This window comes from Candida oxycetoniae (genome assembly GCF_023343755.2).
Source record: "Candida oxycetoniae strain CBS 10844 chromosome Unknown scaffold55, whole genome shotgun sequence".
Taxonomy (NCBI): domain Eukaryota; kingdom Fungi; phylum Ascomycota; class Pichiomycetes; order Serinales; family Debaryomycetaceae; genus Lodderomyces; species Lodderomyces oxycetoniae.
In genome coordinates, this window is record NW_026055434.1 from 52,442 (window position 1) to 72,760 (window position 20,319).

General features: G+C 38.4%; 8 protein-coding genes across 8 annotated transcripts; 4 read left to right on the plus strand and 4 right to left on the minus strand. All coding sequences in view use genetic code 12, as the record gives it.

Moving 5' to 3' along the window:
* Nucleotides 1–463: 463 nt before the first annotated feature.
* TAF19 (Taf19p) lies at nucleotides 464–1,075 on the minus strand (the record flags this gene model as incomplete). Its single annotated transcript, XM_049323849.1, has 1 exon — nucleotides 464–1,075. One exon carries the CDS (start codon nucleotides 1,073–1,075, stop codon nucleotides 464–466), a length of 612 nt encoding a protein of 203 aa, XP_049180352.1.
* Nucleotides 1,076–1,487: 412 nt separating this feature from the next.
* On the minus strand, nucleotides 1,488–3,077 carry ERG5 (C-22 sterol desaturase; the record flags this gene model as incomplete). The annotated part of the gene is made up of 1 exon (XM_049323850.1): nucleotides 1,488–3,077. One exon carries the CDS (start codon nucleotides 3,075–3,077, stop codon nucleotides 1,488–1,490), a length of 1,590 nt encoding a protein of 529 aa, XP_049180353.1.
* A 1,654-nt stretch (nucleotides 3,078–4,731) lies between these two features.
* Nucleotides 4,732–6,846, plus strand: KGF56_002604 (uncharacterized protein; the record flags this gene model as incomplete). The annotated part of the gene is made up of 1 exon (XM_049323852.1): nucleotides 4,732–6,846. The coding sequence occupies one exon, from the start codon at nucleotides 4,732–4,734 to the stop codon at nucleotides 6,844–6,846; it is 2,115 nt and encodes a 704-aa protein (XP_049180354.1).
* Nucleotides 6,847–8,250: 1,404 nt separating this feature from the next.
* On the plus strand, nucleotides 8,251–9,999 carry KGF56_002605 (uncharacterized protein; the record flags this gene model as incomplete). The annotated part of the gene is made up of 1 exon (XM_049323853.1): nucleotides 8,251–9,999. The coding sequence occupies one exon, from the start codon at nucleotides 8,251–8,253 to the stop codon at nucleotides 9,997–9,999; it is 1,749 nt and encodes a 582-aa protein (XP_049180355.1).
* A 1,385-nt stretch (nucleotides 10,000–11,384) lies between these two features.
* Nucleotides 11,385–12,890, plus strand: KGF56_002606 (proteinase B; the record flags this gene model as incomplete). The annotated part of the gene is made up of 1 exon (XM_049323854.1): nucleotides 11,385–12,890. The coding sequence occupies one exon, from the start codon at nucleotides 11,385–11,387 to the stop codon at nucleotides 12,888–12,890; it is 1,506 nt and encodes a 501-aa protein (XP_049180356.1).
* A 634-nt stretch (nucleotides 12,891–13,524) lies between these two features.
* RAD6 (E2 ubiquitin-conjugating protein) lies at nucleotides 13,525–14,218 on the plus strand (the record flags this gene model as incomplete). Its single annotated transcript, XM_049323855.1, has 2 exons — nucleotides 13,525–13,566; nucleotides 13,745–14,218. The coding sequence occupies 2 exons, from the start codon at nucleotides 13,525–13,527 to the stop codon at nucleotides 14,216–14,218; spliced, it is 516 nt and encodes a 171-aa protein (XP_049180357.1).
* A 421-nt stretch (nucleotides 14,219–14,639) lies between these two features.
* Nucleotides 14,640–15,371, minus strand: KGF56_002608 (uncharacterized protein; the record flags this gene model as incomplete). The annotated part of the gene is made up of 1 exon (XM_049323856.1): nucleotides 14,640–15,371. The coding sequence occupies one exon, from the start codon at nucleotides 15,369–15,371 to the stop codon at nucleotides 14,640–14,642; it is 732 nt and encodes a 243-aa protein (XP_049180358.1).
* Nucleotides 15,372–15,804: 433 nt separating this feature from the next.
* On the minus strand, nucleotides 15,805–17,961 carry KGF56_002609 (uncharacterized protein; the record flags this gene model as incomplete). Its single annotated transcript, XM_049323857.1, has 1 exon — nucleotides 15,805–17,961. The coding sequence occupies one exon, from the start codon at nucleotides 17,959–17,961 to the stop codon at nucleotides 15,805–15,807; it is 2,157 nt and encodes a 718-aa protein (XP_049180359.1).
* Nucleotides 17,962–20,319: the final 2,358 nt, after the last annotated feature.

The window sequence follows — 20,319 nt, forward strand, 5'->3', positions numbered from 1 at the left end:
GATGTATACTATCGAGCACAGCGAGATGGTGTTGTAACAGGCTAGTCAATGTGCTCCACTATCTTATCTATAACACATTGAGATGAATAGTATATTGATAACAGATTAGGGGCCAAAATTAGGAACCAATTCATGACCAGCTTGGGAACATATTAGGGGCCATTTTATGACTAGTTTATGACCAGATCAGGGGCCAATTCATGACCAGCTTGGGAACAGATCAGGGGCCATTTTATGGCCAGCTTGGGAACAAATCAGGAGCCTATTCATGACGAATTTATGACCAGATTAGTGGCCAATTCATGACCAGCTTGGGAACATATTAGGGGCCACTTTATGACCAATTTATGACCAGCTTGGGAACAAACAGCTGGTGTCTGTGTAGTCAGTTTCTGTGGCAGCTAATGTGCTCCACTATCTCGCTTTGCTCGATAGTGATTAGTGTCGATAGTGATTAGTGTCCTCACTTTTCCTCCTTTGGTTTCCTCTTTTTATACTTCTTCTTTATAGGATTGCCATTCTCATCCAACTCAACAGCTCTCTTTTTATACTTTCTCTTATGGCGTACAAAATTACCCTCGGCATCAAGTACAACCTCACCTAATGGTTGTTCAGGTTCTTCCTTCTCTATACCGTCACCATGCATATCCTCGTCGCTTTCGCCGTCACTATATTCGTCATCTCTCTTTTTCTTCCCAGTACCATCCTGAGCCTCATCATCAAACATCTTCTTTGCCTTCTCAATCTTGTGGCTTTGCTCTAAAATATACAACATACGACTCAATTTTAACGGGTCGTTCCGCAAGACAAATGCTAAATCATTCAACTTGATTCTATTTCGACGGCCCTGAGAAACTGCGCGATCAACCATTTGCGTAGCAAGTGTTGCTATATATTCAATCAATATGTCCTCAACTGCATTAACTGTAGATTCATGCGAAAATGGTGTATCTCCCATAGCATAAAGTATGTTTTCTATATCCTTTGTAAATAGCCCTTTCCTCTTACGTTTGGGATATTGAATTGGCGGTAGATTCTGGTTGACTGTATCATATGAATTAGGCTTGTTTGACATTGTGGTAACCTCTCGTTTTTTGCCCTTTTCTTGCTCTCTCAGCCTCTTTCTTCAACGCTTTTGTTTCAGCATTGGTTTTTTTTTGGGGTTTTTTTTTTCCCTCGTTACCTTTTTTTACAATTCAAACGTACTATTAAATAAATTATACATATACAATATCCAAATATATATAAAGAAACAAGAAAGGTTTGTAAGAAATGTCCTTGAATTTAATCTCTACAAATGGGAGCTTTCTCTCTCTGTTCTCCATCCTTTTTTCTTCCCCCCCTTCTCTCTCTCTCTCTCTCTCTCTCTCTCTCTTTTTTTACTAGGCCAATGAACACTGACTAGCTTGTTATCTTACTATCTCCCTCTGCTCGATAGTGGAGCGCCAATGAATCTCTATATTTACTGGGCCAATGGATCTCTATATTTACTGGGCCAATGGATCTCTCTTTTTCCACTCCATTATCAAATCATCTTTGGGAAAGATTGTAGCAAAAACCTTAATTTCCTCACTCAAAGCTGTCTTGTGGTGAATCAAATCAGCATTCATCACGAATTTACCCAACATACCAGTAAACAACATCAAGACATAATTCTTACCAAGACAAACATGGGGTCCTGTTCCAAATACTAGCCAGTTACGCTTGTACATATCACCAGAGGCGTTCTCCCATCTTTCTGGGATAAAAGTATCTGGATCATCGTAGACTTCTGGGTCGTGCAATGCTGGATACAATGTTGGTATAATCATCGAGCCTCTTGGTGCAGTATACTTTTCAGTAACTGGGAATGGTTGTTTCACAACATATGGAACCATCAAGACTGGTGGCCTATACCGTAAACTTTCCTTAACAACATTATTGGTATACTTCATTTCATCAATCAAGCTCAAGCTGAGAGATACATTAGGATCATTGTTTCTAACACGTAATTGTTCTTCTCTAATCTTTTCAGCAACATCCGGTCTATCAGCAACAATCTGGAACAACCAACAAGCCAAAGAACTCGATGCATCCTGTGAAGCAAACAAAAAAGTGAAAATGGCTTCTGAGATTTCTCTATTGGAAAATTCTCTAATCAACAATTTTGAGTCTGGGTCACTGGAATGTTTTTCTCTGGCATCCTTCATCAAATGAATCCATTCATCCATAACACAAGTTGGCGAACCGCCCTTTTCATTGATGTGAACCTTTGCCATAGCAGCACAATTTTCAAAAACCTTCATAGTATCATCAGCAATCTTTTTCCCGTACCATGTCTTTGTATATGGGATAATAATGGGGAAGTTAACCAATTCCAACGCAGCAGTTACTCTGTAGTAATTATCAGCAACCAAAGAGATCTGGTCATCGGTAATGTAATCACCACAAAATGTTCTCAAGGATAATGCACACAACAATTCTCTAAACTCTGGGAAAAACTCTCTTGGTTCTTTATATTTGCAAAATTTCTCCAAGTAAATATCCATATATTTTTCCTGCACTGGGATATAAATCTCCAATGCCTTTTGTGAAAATAATCCATTTAATGATCTACGGTAGTCGGTGTGTGCTTTTCCATCGAGGAACACCCAATTAGAAGGTCTCAAGATCTTAACTGCAACATCAACAACACATGGCTTAACGTATTTGGGAGAAGATAAAATCTTTCTTGCCAAGTCTCTGCTTGAAGCAATAACAACAAATTTATGGAAAATTGAAACACAACTCAATTCACCGCTATCCCATTTGGACTTGTATTCCTCAAATTTAGGATCCAATGACTCTAAAAATGGACCGATAATAGGCCATATTTTGAATTTGGGACCAGCAATTGATCCTTTATTTAGTTGATACCTGATTTGATCGTAGAGTAAAATACCCAATATCGTAACAACGGCAATTTGAAACCATGATGCTGTTTGATATACGTTGTAGATGTAGCTGATATGCTGATTAGTAGCAAGGAACTCTTTGGTCTGTTCGTTAAGGAATTTCTCGACAAACAACGGGGTCGAAGTGTTGAATGAAGAAGACATTGGAAAAAGAAAAAAAGAAAGAAAAAAAAAACAAAGCAAGCAAATTAAGAGGTAATAAGCTTGTAAACCCACAGAGTTTCTCCAGGAATGTATACTCTCTATAGCGAATGAATGCTGGCCAAAAGGAAAACAAAAAAAAAAAAGGTTTATTAGAAAAAGTTACTCTCTAGCTCAAGATGTACTCTTTTATAATACCCTTTTAGTTTTATATTAATTTCACTTGATGATTTATTTTTACCTTTTCTAAGTGGTTATACAGTGATTATATAAACGAAAAATTTTCTTAAACAAAGAAGCCCGCGAAATGAAAAAAAAAAAAAAAGGTAATCGGCATTAAGATGGAACGACAGTGGAATGACACTGGCATTAAGATGGAACGACAGTGGCATTAAGATGGAATGACACTGGCATTAAGATGGGACGACAGTGGCATTAAAAAGGAACAGTTTCAAGACAGTTATTCATAGGGTGATGTCACTTTTGAGAAAGTGTTTTATTGCATGATCGAGGACTTTTAAAATACAAGCTAAAAGAAACCTTATACGAACAACTTTGTTAGCGCGAATCTTATAAGGGGCACACCGAAGAAGATATAATCTTTTTAAATAGAGGTGTTTATACGGGTTTTTTTATATAATCCAATTCTCTCTTTGCCTCATTCACTCTTTAGCTAGCTCACTGTCTCTTTACCTAGCTCACTGTCTCTTTACCTTGCTCACTGTCTCTTCACCTTCTATAGCTGGTTTTCTGTATTCTCACTAGTTTCCGCGTTTATAGTTATCTCTAATCTTTTTGCATCGTATAGCAGAATATATAAAAAATCCTATACGATGAGAAAAAATGTAGGCATTTTCTCGTTTAGGAGTTTCTGGCGTGGTTTTTCTTTTTTCGCATAAAACCATCAGATTCTCTTATCTAATAACACTATTGACACTATCGAGCGAAGCGAGATATTGGAGCACACAAGCTGTTACCGACAATCAACTTTCTCGAGTGTAGAGTGCAGTGAGTAGAGTCTAATGAGTAGAGTGTAATGTGTAGAGTGTAGTGAGTAGAGTCTAATGTGTACAGTGTAATGTGTAGAGTGCAGTGAGTAGATTGTAAATCGTGGACCTATAACTGTAGAGAGTCACTATCTCGCTCTGTTCGATAGTAGAGCACACAAACTGTCACATCTAAGACATTTTCTCCTTTCTCAAAATATACACATCTGAAATTTTGCCACATCTATCCGAAATTTCACATCAATCTGAAACCTTACTTAGAGAAAGGAACTGCAAAAAAAGAGAGGTGAGAGAGGGTGAGAGAGGGTGAGAGAGGTGAGAGAGGGGGAAAGAGGGTGAGAGAGGGGGAAAGAGGGTGAGAGAGAGAGAGAGAGAGAGAGAGAGAGTGTGTGTGTGTGTGTGTGTGTGTGTGTGTTGCTTGCTCCACAATCTCGCTTTCCTCCATAGTATAGCTACCATGTGTACCTCATCTCATCTCATCTCATCTCGCATCGGGCGAATGAAAAAAAAAAAAAAAAGGTATGAAAAGGTAAGGAAATGCTACCAAAGTTACTTTACAAAGTAAGGCCCATCCCATCTTACTATATACAGCCCCCACTAGCTCGCATCGCTATCTAGTTTTTTCGCTCCCTAGTGTCGCCTAATATAATATGGGGAAGAGGAAATTGAAACCACAAGATATAGAACGTCGTAAGAAGTTGAAACGTGATCAGGATGCACAATTATCTGTGGGACTTTTCAATGAAGGGGAAATCAAAAGTGATGATGACGATGCTGATGAAGAGAAGGGCAATGCCAATTGGGAAAATGAGGAACAGGATTATGAGTTGAGACCAAGAGTATTGAAAGAAAAGCATTTGGTTGAGTCGTTACCTATTAAGCACCAAGATGGAACGGTTGAGAAGGTTATACGAGAAGTTGTGGAGAAGAAGCAGCTCAAGGAGGAAGAAGAGGAAGAAGAGGAAGAGGAAGAGGAAGAGGAACTAAAGGAAGAGGAAGAAGAGGACGAGTACGCCAGCCTTACTCCACAAGAGAAACTTATCAAGACCAAGGAGGATATAGCAGAACTAGCTTCGAAACTAATAGAAAACCCCGAAGAAAACGTATCGTGTTTAACGAGATTAAGAAAAATGTCTGAATCTAAAAACTTTATGACTTCACAACTAGCGATAATGGCAATGATTCCAATATTCAAGTCCCTAGCTCCATCATATAAGATCCGTGCATTAACAGATATGGAAAAACGCGAAAAAGTAAGCCGAGAAGTGGCTAGATTGAGACAATTTGAGCAAAGTTTAGTTATCAACTATAAGGCTTATATTGACTTACTCTATCGTCTATCAAAAGTGTCATATTCCAATTCAGTCAATAACAATAAGATCAGTAGTGATCAATTGAAAAGAGGCAATTTAGCAGTTAAAGCAGCCCAAGAGCTATGTCTTTCGTCATTGCGACATTTCAATTATCGCTCAGAGCTATTCACAATATTGATCAAGAGGTTGAACAAAAAGCCCAAACAAGCAGAGGACTTTCCTGTTTTCGTGAAATCGATACGTGTTTTGGAACTGTTGCTAAAGGAAGATGAAGAAAATGGAGATATTACACAAGACATTATTAAAATAATGACCAAAACAATCAAGGACAAAAAATTTCGAGTTGATGAATCCGTGTTGAATATATTCTTGTCTATTTCGCTTTTAGAGGATTATGACCCCAACAACAATAGCAATAAAGAAACACCAAAGACCAAACTTCGCAAGAAAGATCGCGTTCATCTTTCTAAAAAGGAAAGAAAGAATAGGAAAGAACTTAAGGAGATTGAAGAGGAACTAAGAGTTGCACAGCAAGCAATAACCGTAGAACAACGCGAGAAGTATCAATCTGAGGTATTAAAAATGGTTCTCATGACATATTTAGAGATACTAAAAGCCGGTCAAAGTTCATTTACTCATGAAGAAGGCAATAGGTATCAGGATGCTAGTAACTTAATGGGCAGTGTGTTGGAAGGACTAAGCAAATTTGGTCAAATGTCAAATTTTGACCTTCTTGGTGATTTCTTACAGGTTCTTCGTGAGATCATGTTGGAAATTTGCGAAGAGCATTCAGTAGAAGGCGGTGTTTTTTCAGGTAAGCAAATTCGCACAATACTCTTGTGCATTGCTACATCGTTTTCGCTTGTCCTCAATCATGGATCAGTAGGTAAATTGCCAATTGCTATAGATTTCAGTATCTTCATTGACACATTGTACAAAATCACCTCGGATATTTCCCTTGATTTTGATTTGGAGTTTAGTCATAAAACATTAAGATTAGCAGACCCCTTGTCCGAAGAACAACTTACGAAACCAGCAGTGAATGTTTCGACGAAAGCTGAACTTCTTCTTCGCTGTCTTGATTTCATTTTTTTCCGCTCAAAAAATGGTACTATATCTAGAGCAGCAGCATTTACTAAACGATTATATATCCTTTCTTTACAAACACCAGAGAAGACCACATTGGCAATTCTTAAATTTGTTGGTAAATTGATGAGTCGTTACGATAATAATTTAAAGGGATTATGGAATACAGAAGAGAGAATAAGTGGCGAGGGCGATTATATTCTAGGTATTGAAAAAGATGATGAAGCTATTATCAAGGTGGAAAGATGTAATTTTGGTGCTGCCACCTTATGGGAAAATGTACTCTTGGACAATTACTATTGTCCGTTGGTTAAAGATGGCTCTCGGTCATTGATGAAAAACTGCAAAATTAGCGGGCGAAAATAAAAATAAAACTATTTACTAATATAAGTTTGGATGTGTAGTAGATATCATTTTCAAACCTTGGATACATACGAGGTGAGAATCTCAAGTATCGTATTTAATAATGCAAAAACGAAGAGAGAGAGAGAGAGAGAGAGAGAGATAGATTTAAGTGTAGAGAGATATTCAATTTCGTCTCTTTTTGTTGATTGTGTGTGGATATTATAGGTAAGAGGGTGGAATAGATTATTTAGGAATAGATTATTTGGTAAGAGGGTAAATAGAGCCCTTTTGTTTACGCCGTAGATTGATTGTGGAGTGCCAAGTTCTGAAAAAATTGTGTGCCCCTATACAATGATAATATCCTTATTACGTATACATAGTAAACTATATCAAACCCGTGTGTCCTTATTAAGTATACACAGTAATCTAAATGAGGTATCATTCAACTATTATACATATCTAATATATATGAGGGGACTGTTTTTTCTTATGTAAAAGTTGATTAGAATATACCAAACATCACATATATTGTATGTATAACTGTATAGTACAAGTAATCATTACCTTTGCTCTGCTAATCCCTATTACTCCAACTATAAATTGGGATACAGAAGAGATATTTCAACAACATTTGATAATTTGGTTGCAGAGCCAAAGCTCCCTCGGTAGGAGAAGGTCGTGGTAGCTGTGGCGGTGCGACACTATCTAGTAGAGCGAGAGATAGTGGAGCAACACTTGGTAGATACTATGGAGCAAAGCGAGAAGCTGTTGCGCTAGTGGTGGCGGTGGCGGTAGCTGTGGTGGTCGGCGGTAATCGGCGGTAGTAGTGGCGCATTTGGTCGATGACATTTTCGACCAAACCAAAAAAAAAAATTCATTTTGCAGCTAACGAAATATCTTGCAAGCTTTTGCCATCACCACCACCACCACCACCATTAACTACAGGAAGCTTTTGTTGGTTTGTGGAAGATATGTCTTTCTCATGAAAGTATGAACAATTCAAATTCCACCTTTGCAGCTAACACCAATCCAAGTTTTGTTCTCACAGTTGACACCAACCCCCAAAAATTATCAGATGATATTCCTTTAATCACCTCTATAGGTGATAAAGCGATCCTTCCCCCCTCAATTCTAGAATCAATAATTTACCAATTTGCCGAGAGCTTACCACATCCACTTGTTTTTAAAATTTCAACTGCAACCGCTCACACATATATCGGAGTAAAAGAGTTTACGAGTACAGAAAATGCAATACTCCTTCCTAATTCTGTCTACAATAAGTTGAGCCAGCCAAACAAAGTGATTGTTCAGCTAAACACTTCTATCCCCAAGGCAACATCGCTCAAACTCAAACCGAGACTATACTACCCCAACATCTCTAATTGGAAGTATTTTTTAGAAAGTAAATTGAACATGTACTATACGATGGTGGAGCGAGGACAAGATTTAGTAATCGAGGATCAGGGTTTACGATATGTATTAAATGTCGAGGAAATCAATGGAGACGAAAATGTTTTGGTAGCTAGTGTTATAGACACAGATATTTTATTAGACATTGTATCACTTGGGGGTGAGCAGCAGCAAAAACTTGACTTTAATGAAGAACCTGTGGAATTGTGTTTGGAAACTAAAGAGATTAATACTCATTTGAAATCATTCTTGACTCCCGGATTTCGACCGACTATTTTTAAGTTACCCGTAAGTAAAGCCACTAATAATATTGTTTTAGAGATGAGTCCAGTGGGGGACAATTTGGATGAACAAGCGATATTCAACATTGATATGATTATTGGTGGAGATAAATTTGTTTCGATGGAAAATTTTGAATTTAGCACAATGGATCAGGATGCAAAATTACAGCGGTTTGTAGATACTGGCGAAAATACAGTGGTCAAACAGATTACAATTGATGCTAAACTGGATTTTGTGTTGAACAAATTGAATTGTATTGAGGAAACTGATCCATATTTATATCTAGTACCATTTTCCTGGGACGAGGAGCAAGATGTGATTATTAGAGTATCCGATGATTTAGAATCACTCCATCACCACCACCACCTGAAAGAAAAAGAAGAAGAAGAAGAGGAGGAGGAGGAGGAGACCCAAGAAGAACTTTGCTCAGCTCCCTCGCTTAAACAATGCCCCAATTGTTTGAAATACATTGCACCAGATAAACTGCTACTTCATGAGTCATTTTGTTCAAGAAACAATATTCGGTGTCCTCGATGCAATGTGGCATTTCACAAACTGGTCTTTGTCACCCATTGGCATTGTGACCAAGGCTGTTCTTCATTTTATTCAAACTCCAGTCTTTTGAGATTCAAGCATATTAAGCTCTACCACTCTGTACAACAGTACCAATGCTGCGATACCACATTTACTGATTTTTTCCGATTGGTTGATCATAAATCTCACGAGTGTCCGCGAAAACTACATCAATGCAAGTTTTGTCATTTGATTGTACCTCAGGAATCTGCAACACTGGAATCTAAACTCGCCAATTTGACTCAGCATGAGTATATATGTGGCAACAAGACGACAGAATGTTGTAAATGTTTTAAAAATATACGATTGAAGGATTTATCGAGCCATATGAAAGTACACGAGCTTGACAAGATTCAACAGAACGAAGCACTTGAATTTATCAAGTGTTGTAATGTCAATTGTATAAATGAGAAGGATATGGATAATGAATTGGACTTGTGTGGAATTTGTTATGGACCGTTATACTTGACGCAACACGATCCCACCAATATCAAGTTGCAACAAAGAATAGAGAGGAAATACATGATCCAATTGTTTCGAGGATGTCAACATTCGTGGTGTAGCAACGAATATTGTCGGACGGGCAATGGAAACAAACTATCTACATCAATGCAAGATCTACTCAGTTTGACAAATGAGAAACTAATCAAAAATATATATAAGCCTGGTTTGCCTATAAATAAGAATGTTGATGAGGCAAGGCAGGAAAATAATCAGGTGTGGTTTTGTGTCAATGAGACAGTAAGCAACAAGAAACTGCTCTATGATATGTTTAGTAGAGAAGGAGAATATGATGAAAAGATTATTTTAAAAGCATTGAGCGTGAACAATAGCAATGAGAAGGATGTTAGACAATGGTTGTTGGACAATGGTATTAAAAATACTGCACTATCGAGCAGAGCGAGATAGTGTTGTATAGGTGGATAAAAAATAGAAAAACAGCCTTTTTCATTTGACAATGTAAGATTTGTCCCCACTAGGGAGCGAAGCGAGCTAGTAGAGCTTTAACAACCTCCACTAGAGAGCGAAGCGAGCTAGTGGAGTTTAACAATTTTCTCAGCTCCACTAGAGAGCGAAGCGAGCTAGTGGAGTTTAACAATTTTCTCAGCTCCACTAGAGAGCGAAGCGAGCTAGTGGAGTTTAACAATTTTCTCAGCTCCACTAGAGAGCGAAGCGAGCTAGTGGAGTTTAACAATTTTCTCAGCTCCACTAGAGAGCGAAGCGAGCTAGTGGAGTTTAACAATTTTCTCAGCTCCACTAGAGAGCGAAGCGAGCTAGTGGAGTTTAACAATTTTCTTAGCTATGCAGTACTTTAACAAGCTGTATAGTACACTATCGAACAGAGCGAGATAATGGGCAGATAGTGGGCAGATAGTGGGCAGATAGTGGGCAGCTAGTGGGCATATGGTGGGCAGATAGTGGGCAGCTAGTGGGCATATGGTGGGCAGATAGTGGGCAGATAGTCGGTGCGCTCCACTATCTCGCTCTGCTCGATAGTGGAGCTCGATACCGATATCACGTGACTCCTTATCAGAAGTTGCGCGGTATATCTCATTACAAGAGAATAATAGAGGACAAAAAATCATATCTTAGATGTTAAATACCAATTCCATATCTCGGATATTGTTCAAAAAAAATAAAAGAAATAATGGCTATCCAGCAAATTTGTGTCAATTGACTCATAGATATCTCTTGACTATATTTTTTTGTTAGATACTTTCTAAAGTTTAAACGTCATAGGATCTAAGAAACCAGTTGCATTGATGAAACTTCCCTTTCTCTCTCTCTACATATTGACCAAGAAAGTTTGAAGTAAAATATATCCAGTGTAGTAATGTTCTAATGGTAGTGTATAATAATCATACTTTCTTATCAGAAAGCACCCACTTTTTATGGAGCCAATATTTTTAACTGAAACGTACACTACCTACTCTGCTCCTCTTTTCTTTTTTTCCCCTCTGAGCCACACATACATTAGGTTCATAATAAAAACAATCTTTTTCTTATCAGTTGCCTCTCTGTCTAAATGCTCACACAATTTGCCCCCCATTCATTACCCACAGAATTTGTATAAAAAAAAAAAGGCTTTATAACTTGAACTTCTTTCTTTCTCTCTTTTCTTCTTTACTAAAGTAAACTTTTATTCTCTGTAGTTTCCCATATCTACTACTAGAGAATACAAGAAGTTACTCTAAAGATCCACGCACACACATAAACATATACTCATTACACACATATACACATTACACACATATACACATTACACACATATACACAAGTAAGTTTTCAAAAGAATGAAGTTATCTAGAACTATTGCGCTTTCAATTTTAACTACACTCGGGGTCCAAGGTTTGGTTGTTCCCTTTGTAGGAGACGTTATTGACGTTTTTGGCACTGCAGTGGAGAAATATCATAAAATTGCTGATGATAAATTAGATGCTATTAAAGATGCTTCAACTCAAGCTGCTCAACATTTGGGCATTGATTTGAACCACAAGGTGTTGGCACCAATCGTCAATATTGATTCAACAAGAGATATCATCCCCCACAAGTACATTGTCGTTTTCAAACAGGGAATCTCAGCTAATGAAGCCTCTTTCCATCAAGAATGGGTTGCTTTGACTCATGCTAACTCCTTGGGCCAGTTGCAACTCGCAGAGAATCAAGAGTTGAAGGATTCGTTTTTAGCATCTACATCTGATTTCCAAGTCGAAGGTGGTATTATTGATAGTTTCAACATTAACGACTTGTTGAGTGGTTACTCGGGATATTTTTTGGACTCTACAATCGAATTAATTCGTGCTAATCCATTGGTTGAATTTGTTGAAAAGGATTCAATGGTTTATGCTAATGAATTCAATATCGAAAAAGGAGCACCATGGGGTTTAGCAAGAGTTTCGCATAGACAACCATTATCGTTGTCATCGTTTGATCAGTATTTGTATGATTCAGAAGGTGGTGATGGTGTTACCGCTTATGTCATCGATACTGGTGTCAATATCAAACACGTTGAGTTTGCAGGCAGAGCCAAATGGGGTAAAACCATCCCTTATGGCGATGCAGATGAAGATGGAAATGGACACGGTACTCACTGTGCCGGTACTATTGGATCTGACGATTATGGTGTTGCTAAAAAGGCCGAAATCGTTGCTGTTAAAGTGTTGAGATCAAATGGTTCTGGTTCAATGTCTGATGTTGTTAAAGGTGTTGAATATGCTGCGAAATCTCACCAAGATGCCGTAAAGGCACAAAAGAAGGGATTCAAGGGCTCTACCGCCAATATGTCTCTTGGTGGTGGCAAATCGCCTGCTTTGGATTTGGCAGTCAATGCAGCAGTCAAAGCAGGCTTACATTTTGCCGTTGCCGCAGGTAACGAGAACCAAGATGCTTGTAATACATCCCCAGCAAGTGCCGAAAATGCCATAACTGTTGGTGCTTCTACCATCTCCGATGCCAGAGCTTACTTTTCAAACTATGGTAAATGTGTTGATATTTTTGCACCAGGGTTGAATATCTTGTCTACTTATATTGGTTCAGATTCTGCTACTGCTTATTTATCGGGTACCTCGATGGCCTCACCACATGTTTGTGGTTTATTATCCTACTACCTTTCCTTACAACCAGAAGCAGAATCAGAGTTTTTCGTTGCTAGTGACGGTGTTACTCCAGCTCAATTGAAGAAGAATTTGATTGCTTTTGGTACAAATGACATTTTGGCTGATATTCCTGAAGATACTCCAAACATTTTAGCATTCAATGGTGCAGGTCACAATTTGACTGAGTTTTGGCACCTGAAATAAACTGAAATAAACTTGAAAGTGGGAGAGACCAGAGACTAGAGACTAGAGACTAGACGAGTGAAACGAGTGAAACGAGTCTAGTCGATTGAAGGAAAGAGAGAGGGAGGGGGGGGTGAGAGTGTGAGGGAGTGAGGGAGGGTGAGAGAGAGAGAGAGAGAGAGAATGTGTGCGTGTGTGTGTGTTTTATGAATTGATAATACATGTAGAAGTATTATATTATTTTGATGAATTCTTTAGTTTAGTAAAAGTATTTTTTTTTTTTTTGCCTTCCCCCAGTTGTAGCTAGAAAGTAGTAATTTGTTTTCAAAAGTAGAGCTCTTTCAATAGTAGAAATCTTTTCTGTGCTTCACTATCTCGCTCTGCTCGATAGTGCTCCATAGTGTTGCCCCATAGTGACTAGTCGTGTGAATTAAAAAGGGTGGCCCATCAAAGTTTCAAGACGAGCGCGCGAATAGGCCACAATTTTTCGTTATTGAGAAAAGGAAGAAAGGAAAAGAAAAAAATAAAAATTGTACTGGTGATTAACTTTACTATAAAAAAACTACAAATTACAAGTACAAGTATAAGTATAAGTATACTTATTACAACCACTACAGCCATACACCGTTTTGATTACAGTCATATATAGAAGATAATGTCTACACCGGCGAAAAGAAGACTTATGCGTGACTTCAAGGTATGTCCTCACCTCACTCTGCTCAAAATCCGGCGAGACGGGAGAGGGGGAGGGGTTTGTTCTTATTGGATTACATAATGTTTTCTCATTTCTGTCTAGGGCGTTAGCCGCCGCCGCCGCCCCTTCCCTCCTATCCTTGGTGGTTTGTGTTTTAAATACTAACTTGCTTTCCCTTTAGCGTATGCAACAAGATCCTCCTTCGGGAGTGTCAGCGCTGCCACTTCCCGATAATGTGATGAAATGGAATGCAGTGATTATAGGTCCTAGTGAAACGCCCTTTGAAGATGGGACATTCCGTCTTCTAATGCAATTTGACGAACAATACCCGAATAAACCCCCAGTAGTCAAGTTCATAAGTGAAATTTTCCACCCTAATGTATATGCGTCAGGTGAATTATGCTTGGATATTTTGCAAAATAGATGGAGTCCCACTTATGATGTGCTGAGTATATTAACCAGTATACAAAGTTTATTGAACGATCCTAATATCAGTAGTCCGGCGAACGTTGAAGCGGCAAATTTATACAAAGATCATCGAAGCCAGTATGTTAAGAGAGTTCGGGAAACTGTGGAGACAAGTTGGAATGACGAGAGTAGTGATGAGGACGACGATAATGAAGAAGAAGAAGAGGGTGAAGATGCAGAAATGTAGGGGGGGTGGAGGTGATGGAACAAGAGTAGAGCAATAGGAAGCTATATAGGATTATTGAATACATGTGCATATTTTAAATTAGTCAGGTTTTTGCCACAAGTGTGTGTGTGTTTGAGAGGGTCTTTAATTACATGGCCATTTGTAGCTTACAATAGCTGTCACTGACACTATCAGTAGAGGGTTTTGCTAGTGCGTAGATTGACTATCCTTTAAAGAAAACACGAGGTTAATACTATATACTGCTCCATTAGCGTGCTGCTCCACTAGCTCGCTTCGCTCCCTAGAGTCGCGTAGATTGATCCTTCTTGTAAGAAATGTATACAGACACACGAGTTTGATTGCATTTTCATCAATTAAACATCCATTCAGATAAACATATATACAAGGGCTATCATACATTATTGCAATTTTTTTATTATTGTTATCTCAAATAGAGATAATACCACTTCCTTCTGTTTCTCTTCCTTTCCTCTTCTTCTTGTTCCAACTTCTCTTTCGCTTCTCTTTCCTCTTCTTCTTTCTTCCTTTTCTCTCTTTCAACCTGATACTTATCAACAATCAACAATTCTTTAGGTTTCCCCCTTTCACCAATTTTTTTGTCTCGATAAACTGCAATCATAGTAATCATCAATATGGCAAATATAAGAACCTTACTCATGGGATCCATTTTCTTTGTATTAAATTGGTCCTTTCTTACCTCTGTCTCACTCAAATTCACAGGTTCTAACTTTTTCACTATATCCCCTGGTTTTCCCACACGAGCGTTAGATGGGACTTGAAATGGTAGATCTAATGGAGGAGACGAATTGCTCCTCCAATCACTAAACTTTTCTCTTACACCCCAATTACCAAAACTTATAAAATATCCCAATAGTTTATCTTGTTTGCTCAATTTGGTCCATTTTTTGTCATACTTTTCCTGAAGCTCGGCTACAACCTGTCCCTGGTGCAAAAGACTCAAATGCGGGAATAAGGTAGGATCCTGAAAAATTGGTTTCGTGTCGATGGGCTGCGTAGCGGGATCATCAGAACCAGAGGACGGCGATAGAAGTGATCCAACATCTTTGAGCGACTGGATCGCAAGCTGAGCTGCTTGAGCTCTTTTCGCCTCCTGTGCGGTGCTCGAGTTGAAACGACGTAGTAGGAGTGACATTCTAACCTAAAGTAATATACTTCTATAATTATATATATATATATATAGATAGGTAGATTGTTGAAAAATCTAGAGTATTTGAAAAAAAAAAAAAACGATTATAAGATGAGATATCATTCCAAATGGAGGCATAAACTTTGAAAAAGAAAGAAACTGTGAACCATTCTCAATATGACACGAAAACGTTAGAAATGTGAAGGAACCCGCTTCGAGCTTAGCAATAAAGAGTTTTTTAAAAAAAAACGTTGATGATATTTACCTTTTTCATTGAAAGCTCCTATGAATAGGAAATAGCTACAATGCTTAATTCGGTATATAATATTTACAAACACAAGGATTGGTGTTCCAGAAGATATGAAAAGATGTCTTTTCTCTTTTTTCCATTATTGTTTTTTGTTTTTTGGTATCATATATCATACAAGTAAACACACTTTTATTTCTTTCTGTGCTTCTTCTTGTTAGATTTCTTTGCATTCTTCTTTTTCTTGTTATTTTTAATATTCAGAGATGATGTAGATCCGGTAATTTGTGATGATGATGATGCAGCTGCAGCTGCAGCAGTTTTGGAAGTAGATTCATTTTGTACGGAGGAGGTGGATTCATCTATTGCTTCTGATACATCTACAAGATTCTCGGCTTCCAAAGCTTGTGATGATGTTGGTATTTTTGCGGCACTTGAATTTAGTTGATCCACATTGGTATTTGAATCTGGTTCATTTAATTGATCCACATTGGTATCTGAATTTGGTTCATTTAGTTGACCCATATTGGTATTTGAATCAAGTTCTTCGGTTTCTTCTGAAACTCGCAAAATATCATGAGGTTCTGTCACACTAGTGACATTTTCATGAGATTCTTCTTCATTTGCCGTTTGTGGCGCATCCGAGTTTTGGGGTGGTTGCATCGTTGTAGATGATGATGATGATGATGATGTCGACGATGCTGGTTTGAGTAACAATTGGTCAGTGGTATTGGTATCTTTATTGGGTACTGCTGAGCTCTCAGTTTGTTCGACAGGTCTCGGTGATTCTTCTTCTACAGATACCTCATTCAAACTTTTCCTACTCAAGCTATCTTGTGAATCTTTGTTTCCCTTTGATGCTTCTTCAGAGGCATAAATGTCATCAGCTTCTTGTATTAATTGCGTGGTTTCCATTTCTGAAAACAGTTCCTCATCACCTGTTCGATTGCGAATGTTTTCTTCATATAACCTCTCACGCAAATCCATAACCTCCTCAGGCTCATCAGTTATATTGGAGCCATTGGGAGTTTTAACTTCTTCTCCTTCTCCTTCCCCTTCCCCTTCTCCTTCTTCTTCTTCTCCGCTTCCATTTTCAGCACTTTTTGGTTTCTCGTTTATTCTCTTATGTTGAGCACTAGATCCAACTCTAACGATATCGTTTGAGCTTCTTCCAAAGAAATCTAATTCTTCTTCAGGATTGTATTGAGGTGGCAACTCTTCTCCCTTGTCCAATATCTTGTCGTTCCCATCATTGCCATTTTTGGTTACCACCTTGTTATACTGGGGCAAACTAGCCAAGCCTCGATCACCAGCAATTTTCTTATAATCGCTAGTGGACACAAATCCATATTTTCGAACATTTGCCTCGATCCACACAAAGCCACTCTGTCCCAAATTCACTTGAAACTTTGCATTTGTTGAAAAACATCCAATTGCAGGATACATATCGATAAAACAACCTCTCATTACATCTAATAGTTTCTTACCGTTTCTTGTAATGAATATTGTTCCCGTGGGAATTGCATAACCAAATCCTACAACGTCAGATTGGTGTAATGGAGGTAACACCAATGCATTATACTCACTGTGTTCACCTCTATGTTGTTGTAACGGTGTAGGGAATGGTTTATTGATTTTCAAGTTTCCCGTGCTTTCATAAGCAATTGAAAACTTGTTGTACCCGGGAAGTCTAAATGAAGTGGGATATGGTTTGGTAATTAATCCTATGGCGAAATGCTGAGTATTCAAATGGGGGTCCTCGACATATTCAAAAATCTTTGTTTCAAAATAAATTGTATCTGAATATAATCTATTCCTCACCGGTAATGGGTAATTCAAAGCTGCTGTTGTTGTACAATATGGCAAGTCGTTGTTGATGAAACTCAACTCCGTTTTGTCGGCAACGATATAGTGAGGATGCAAAACGTTTGCTTCCATATTAAATTTAAAGGCATTAATTCCATACTCCTTTATCACTTTTTCATCGTCCAAACTAAAAGTTTTACCTCGAATCTTTGTGAAATCAGGGGGATGGTTAATGGTGAATTCATGACCTTTTAGATATTGTTGTTGTTCCTCTGGGGAAAGATTGGTAAAATCGTATTGCTCTTCCAAGCACCTCAAGCTCTCTTCATCGTTGAGAAACTCTCTTGGTACATCGTTCAGAAAGGATCCCAAGATATTATCTGTAATTGATGAGGATAATCTTTGATACTCGCCATTACAAGGTAATCGCTTGCTAATAAACACTTTGTATATGCAAAGAAAAAGAAACAACACCACGATAGTCGTCAGCAACACTATAATCAAAACAACATTTGTTGGATCACTATATGCGAAAATTGTCATTGCAATTGAGTTTTGGAGCCTTTTGATCTTAAATAATGAGGATGTTAAAGACAAAATTATTTGACTTTTATGTCTTCTCTATTAAGAATGCGAGAAAAGAAAAAATAGATGAGATTTGACGAAAAAAGTGAAGAGGTTACATTGACCTAGCGAGCGAAGCGAGCTAGTAGAGAAGAGCAGTAGAGCTAGCGAGCAAAGCGAGCTAGTAGAGAAGACCTGTAGAGAAGACCTGTAGAGAAGACCTGTAGAGAAGACCTGTAGAGAAGACCTGTAGAGAAGACCTGTAGAAAGAGAGGTTACATTGACCCACTAGCTCGCTTCGCTCGCTAGTGGAGAAGAGCAGAGCCCACTATCGACACAATCTCGCTCTGCTTGATAGTGGACCAGTATTGTAGTTTCAAATATACAGATTGAGTTTGCGCTTGAGTCTAGTGAATTTTGCAGTTGTGGCTAGTTAGTATGTATTTTCAGTTATGAGTATCTTTGTATTTGCAGTAATGGTTATCACTTTTACAAGAAATTGCGCAAATTTTTAAATATAAAGTAGATAACTTTTCAATGTACCTGACAGATTAAGCACCGTGGCTAGTACAACACTATCGAGCAAGGCGAGTGGAGCAATTGCAAATATACTCAAATTTGTATAGCATCCGACACTATCGAGCAGAGCGAGATAGTGGAGCAACACTTTGTAGCTTAGTATCAAGCAGAGCGAGATAGTGGAGCAACACTTTGTAGCTTAGTATCAAGCAGAGAGAGATAGTGGAGCAACACTTTGTAGCTTAGTATCAAGCAGAGAGAGATAGTGTCGCTCGATAGAGGAGCAACACTTTGTAGTTTAGTATCGAGCAGAGCGAGATAGTGTCGCTCGATAGAGGAGCAACACTTTGTAGCTTAGTGGCTTGTCATAACACTATCTCGCTTCGCTCGATAGTGTTGCTCGATAGTGTTGCTCGATAGTGTCGCTCAATAGAGGAGCAACACTTTGTAGCTTAGTGGCTTGTCATAACACTATCTCGCTTCGCTCGATAGTGTTGCTCGATAGTGTTGCTCGATAGTGTCGCTCAATAGAGGAGCAACACTTTGTAGCTTAGTGGCTTGTCATAACACTATCTCGCTTCGCTCGATAGTGTTGCTCGATAGTGTTGCTCGATAGTGTCGCTCAATAGAGGAGCAACACTTTGTAGCTTAGTGGCTTGTCATAACACTATCTCGCTTCGCTCGATAGTGTTGCTCGATAGTGTTGCTCGATAGTGTCGCTCAATAGAGGAGCAACACTTTGTAGCTTAGTGGCTTGTCATAACACTATCTCGCTTCGCTCGATAGTGTTGCTCGATAGTGTTGCTCGATAGTGTTGCTCGATAGTGTTGTATAACAGGGAATCGTTCAGCTTATCAATTATATCGATTCGTTATACCATCTCAGTCTCAGAAAGCAGAGCGGGTTACCAAACAACAGTTGTATAGGAAGGTACCACTTGTGTACTTATGTGATAGCTGAGAAGTATCAAAGCTTGTTTCATCTTCCAACTCCCGACAAGTCAAGGATACCGATTCAACCACAATTGGTTGATAAGCTGATCGATGATTTTCGAGATTTCGTTAATCAATTATATACTGCATATATTAGAATCAATAGCCAATTACTTGGCAAGACAATAGGTGCAAAGTCAGAGTTTATGGCACTTTTATTGCAGTATCAAAGGGGCAGCTTACCAAAGTGTACGTTAGTGGGAGACTGGATCAAGCACGAACCTTGGATACAAGCTATTGAAAAGCAGTACGTTGCGGGAAACAAAATCAGGCAAGAGGATCGAATGCAAAATGAGTATAGAGGTGGTGTAGACGACTGCTGAACCTTACTAGAACGGTTTGGGGGCTATGATTCATGGTGAGCATTTGTACGAGTCTAAAAACCAAATCAAGTACTACTACAATACTTCAAAAATATCATCTTGCACCTCATCGCATGAATGAAAATAAAGTTGAGTAAGAAAATTGAAAAATTAGTTTCTTTTTTCTCCTTCCTTTAGACGATAAGACCAAGAGTTGTTTTAAAACTTTAGTAATAATAATTTGCACTAGTTGAATAAATGAAGAGGAATGGGGAGAGGTATATAAATGGAACAGCAAAAAGGAAACGATCTGAGAAAGTAGGAGAAAAGAGTGACGTTTTTGAACTTGTAGAGCCTGAGTCAAAGTCTGAAATTGAATCTGAAACTGAGTCTGAGTCTGAATCCGAGTCCAAGATGCTGCTATCTGAATCAGTTTTTAATACAGTTTACTCAAATAACGACAAATGGCAGCATACTATTAATCGTGTGGTCAGCGCCGTTGTCTCCATCCAATTCTCGCATGT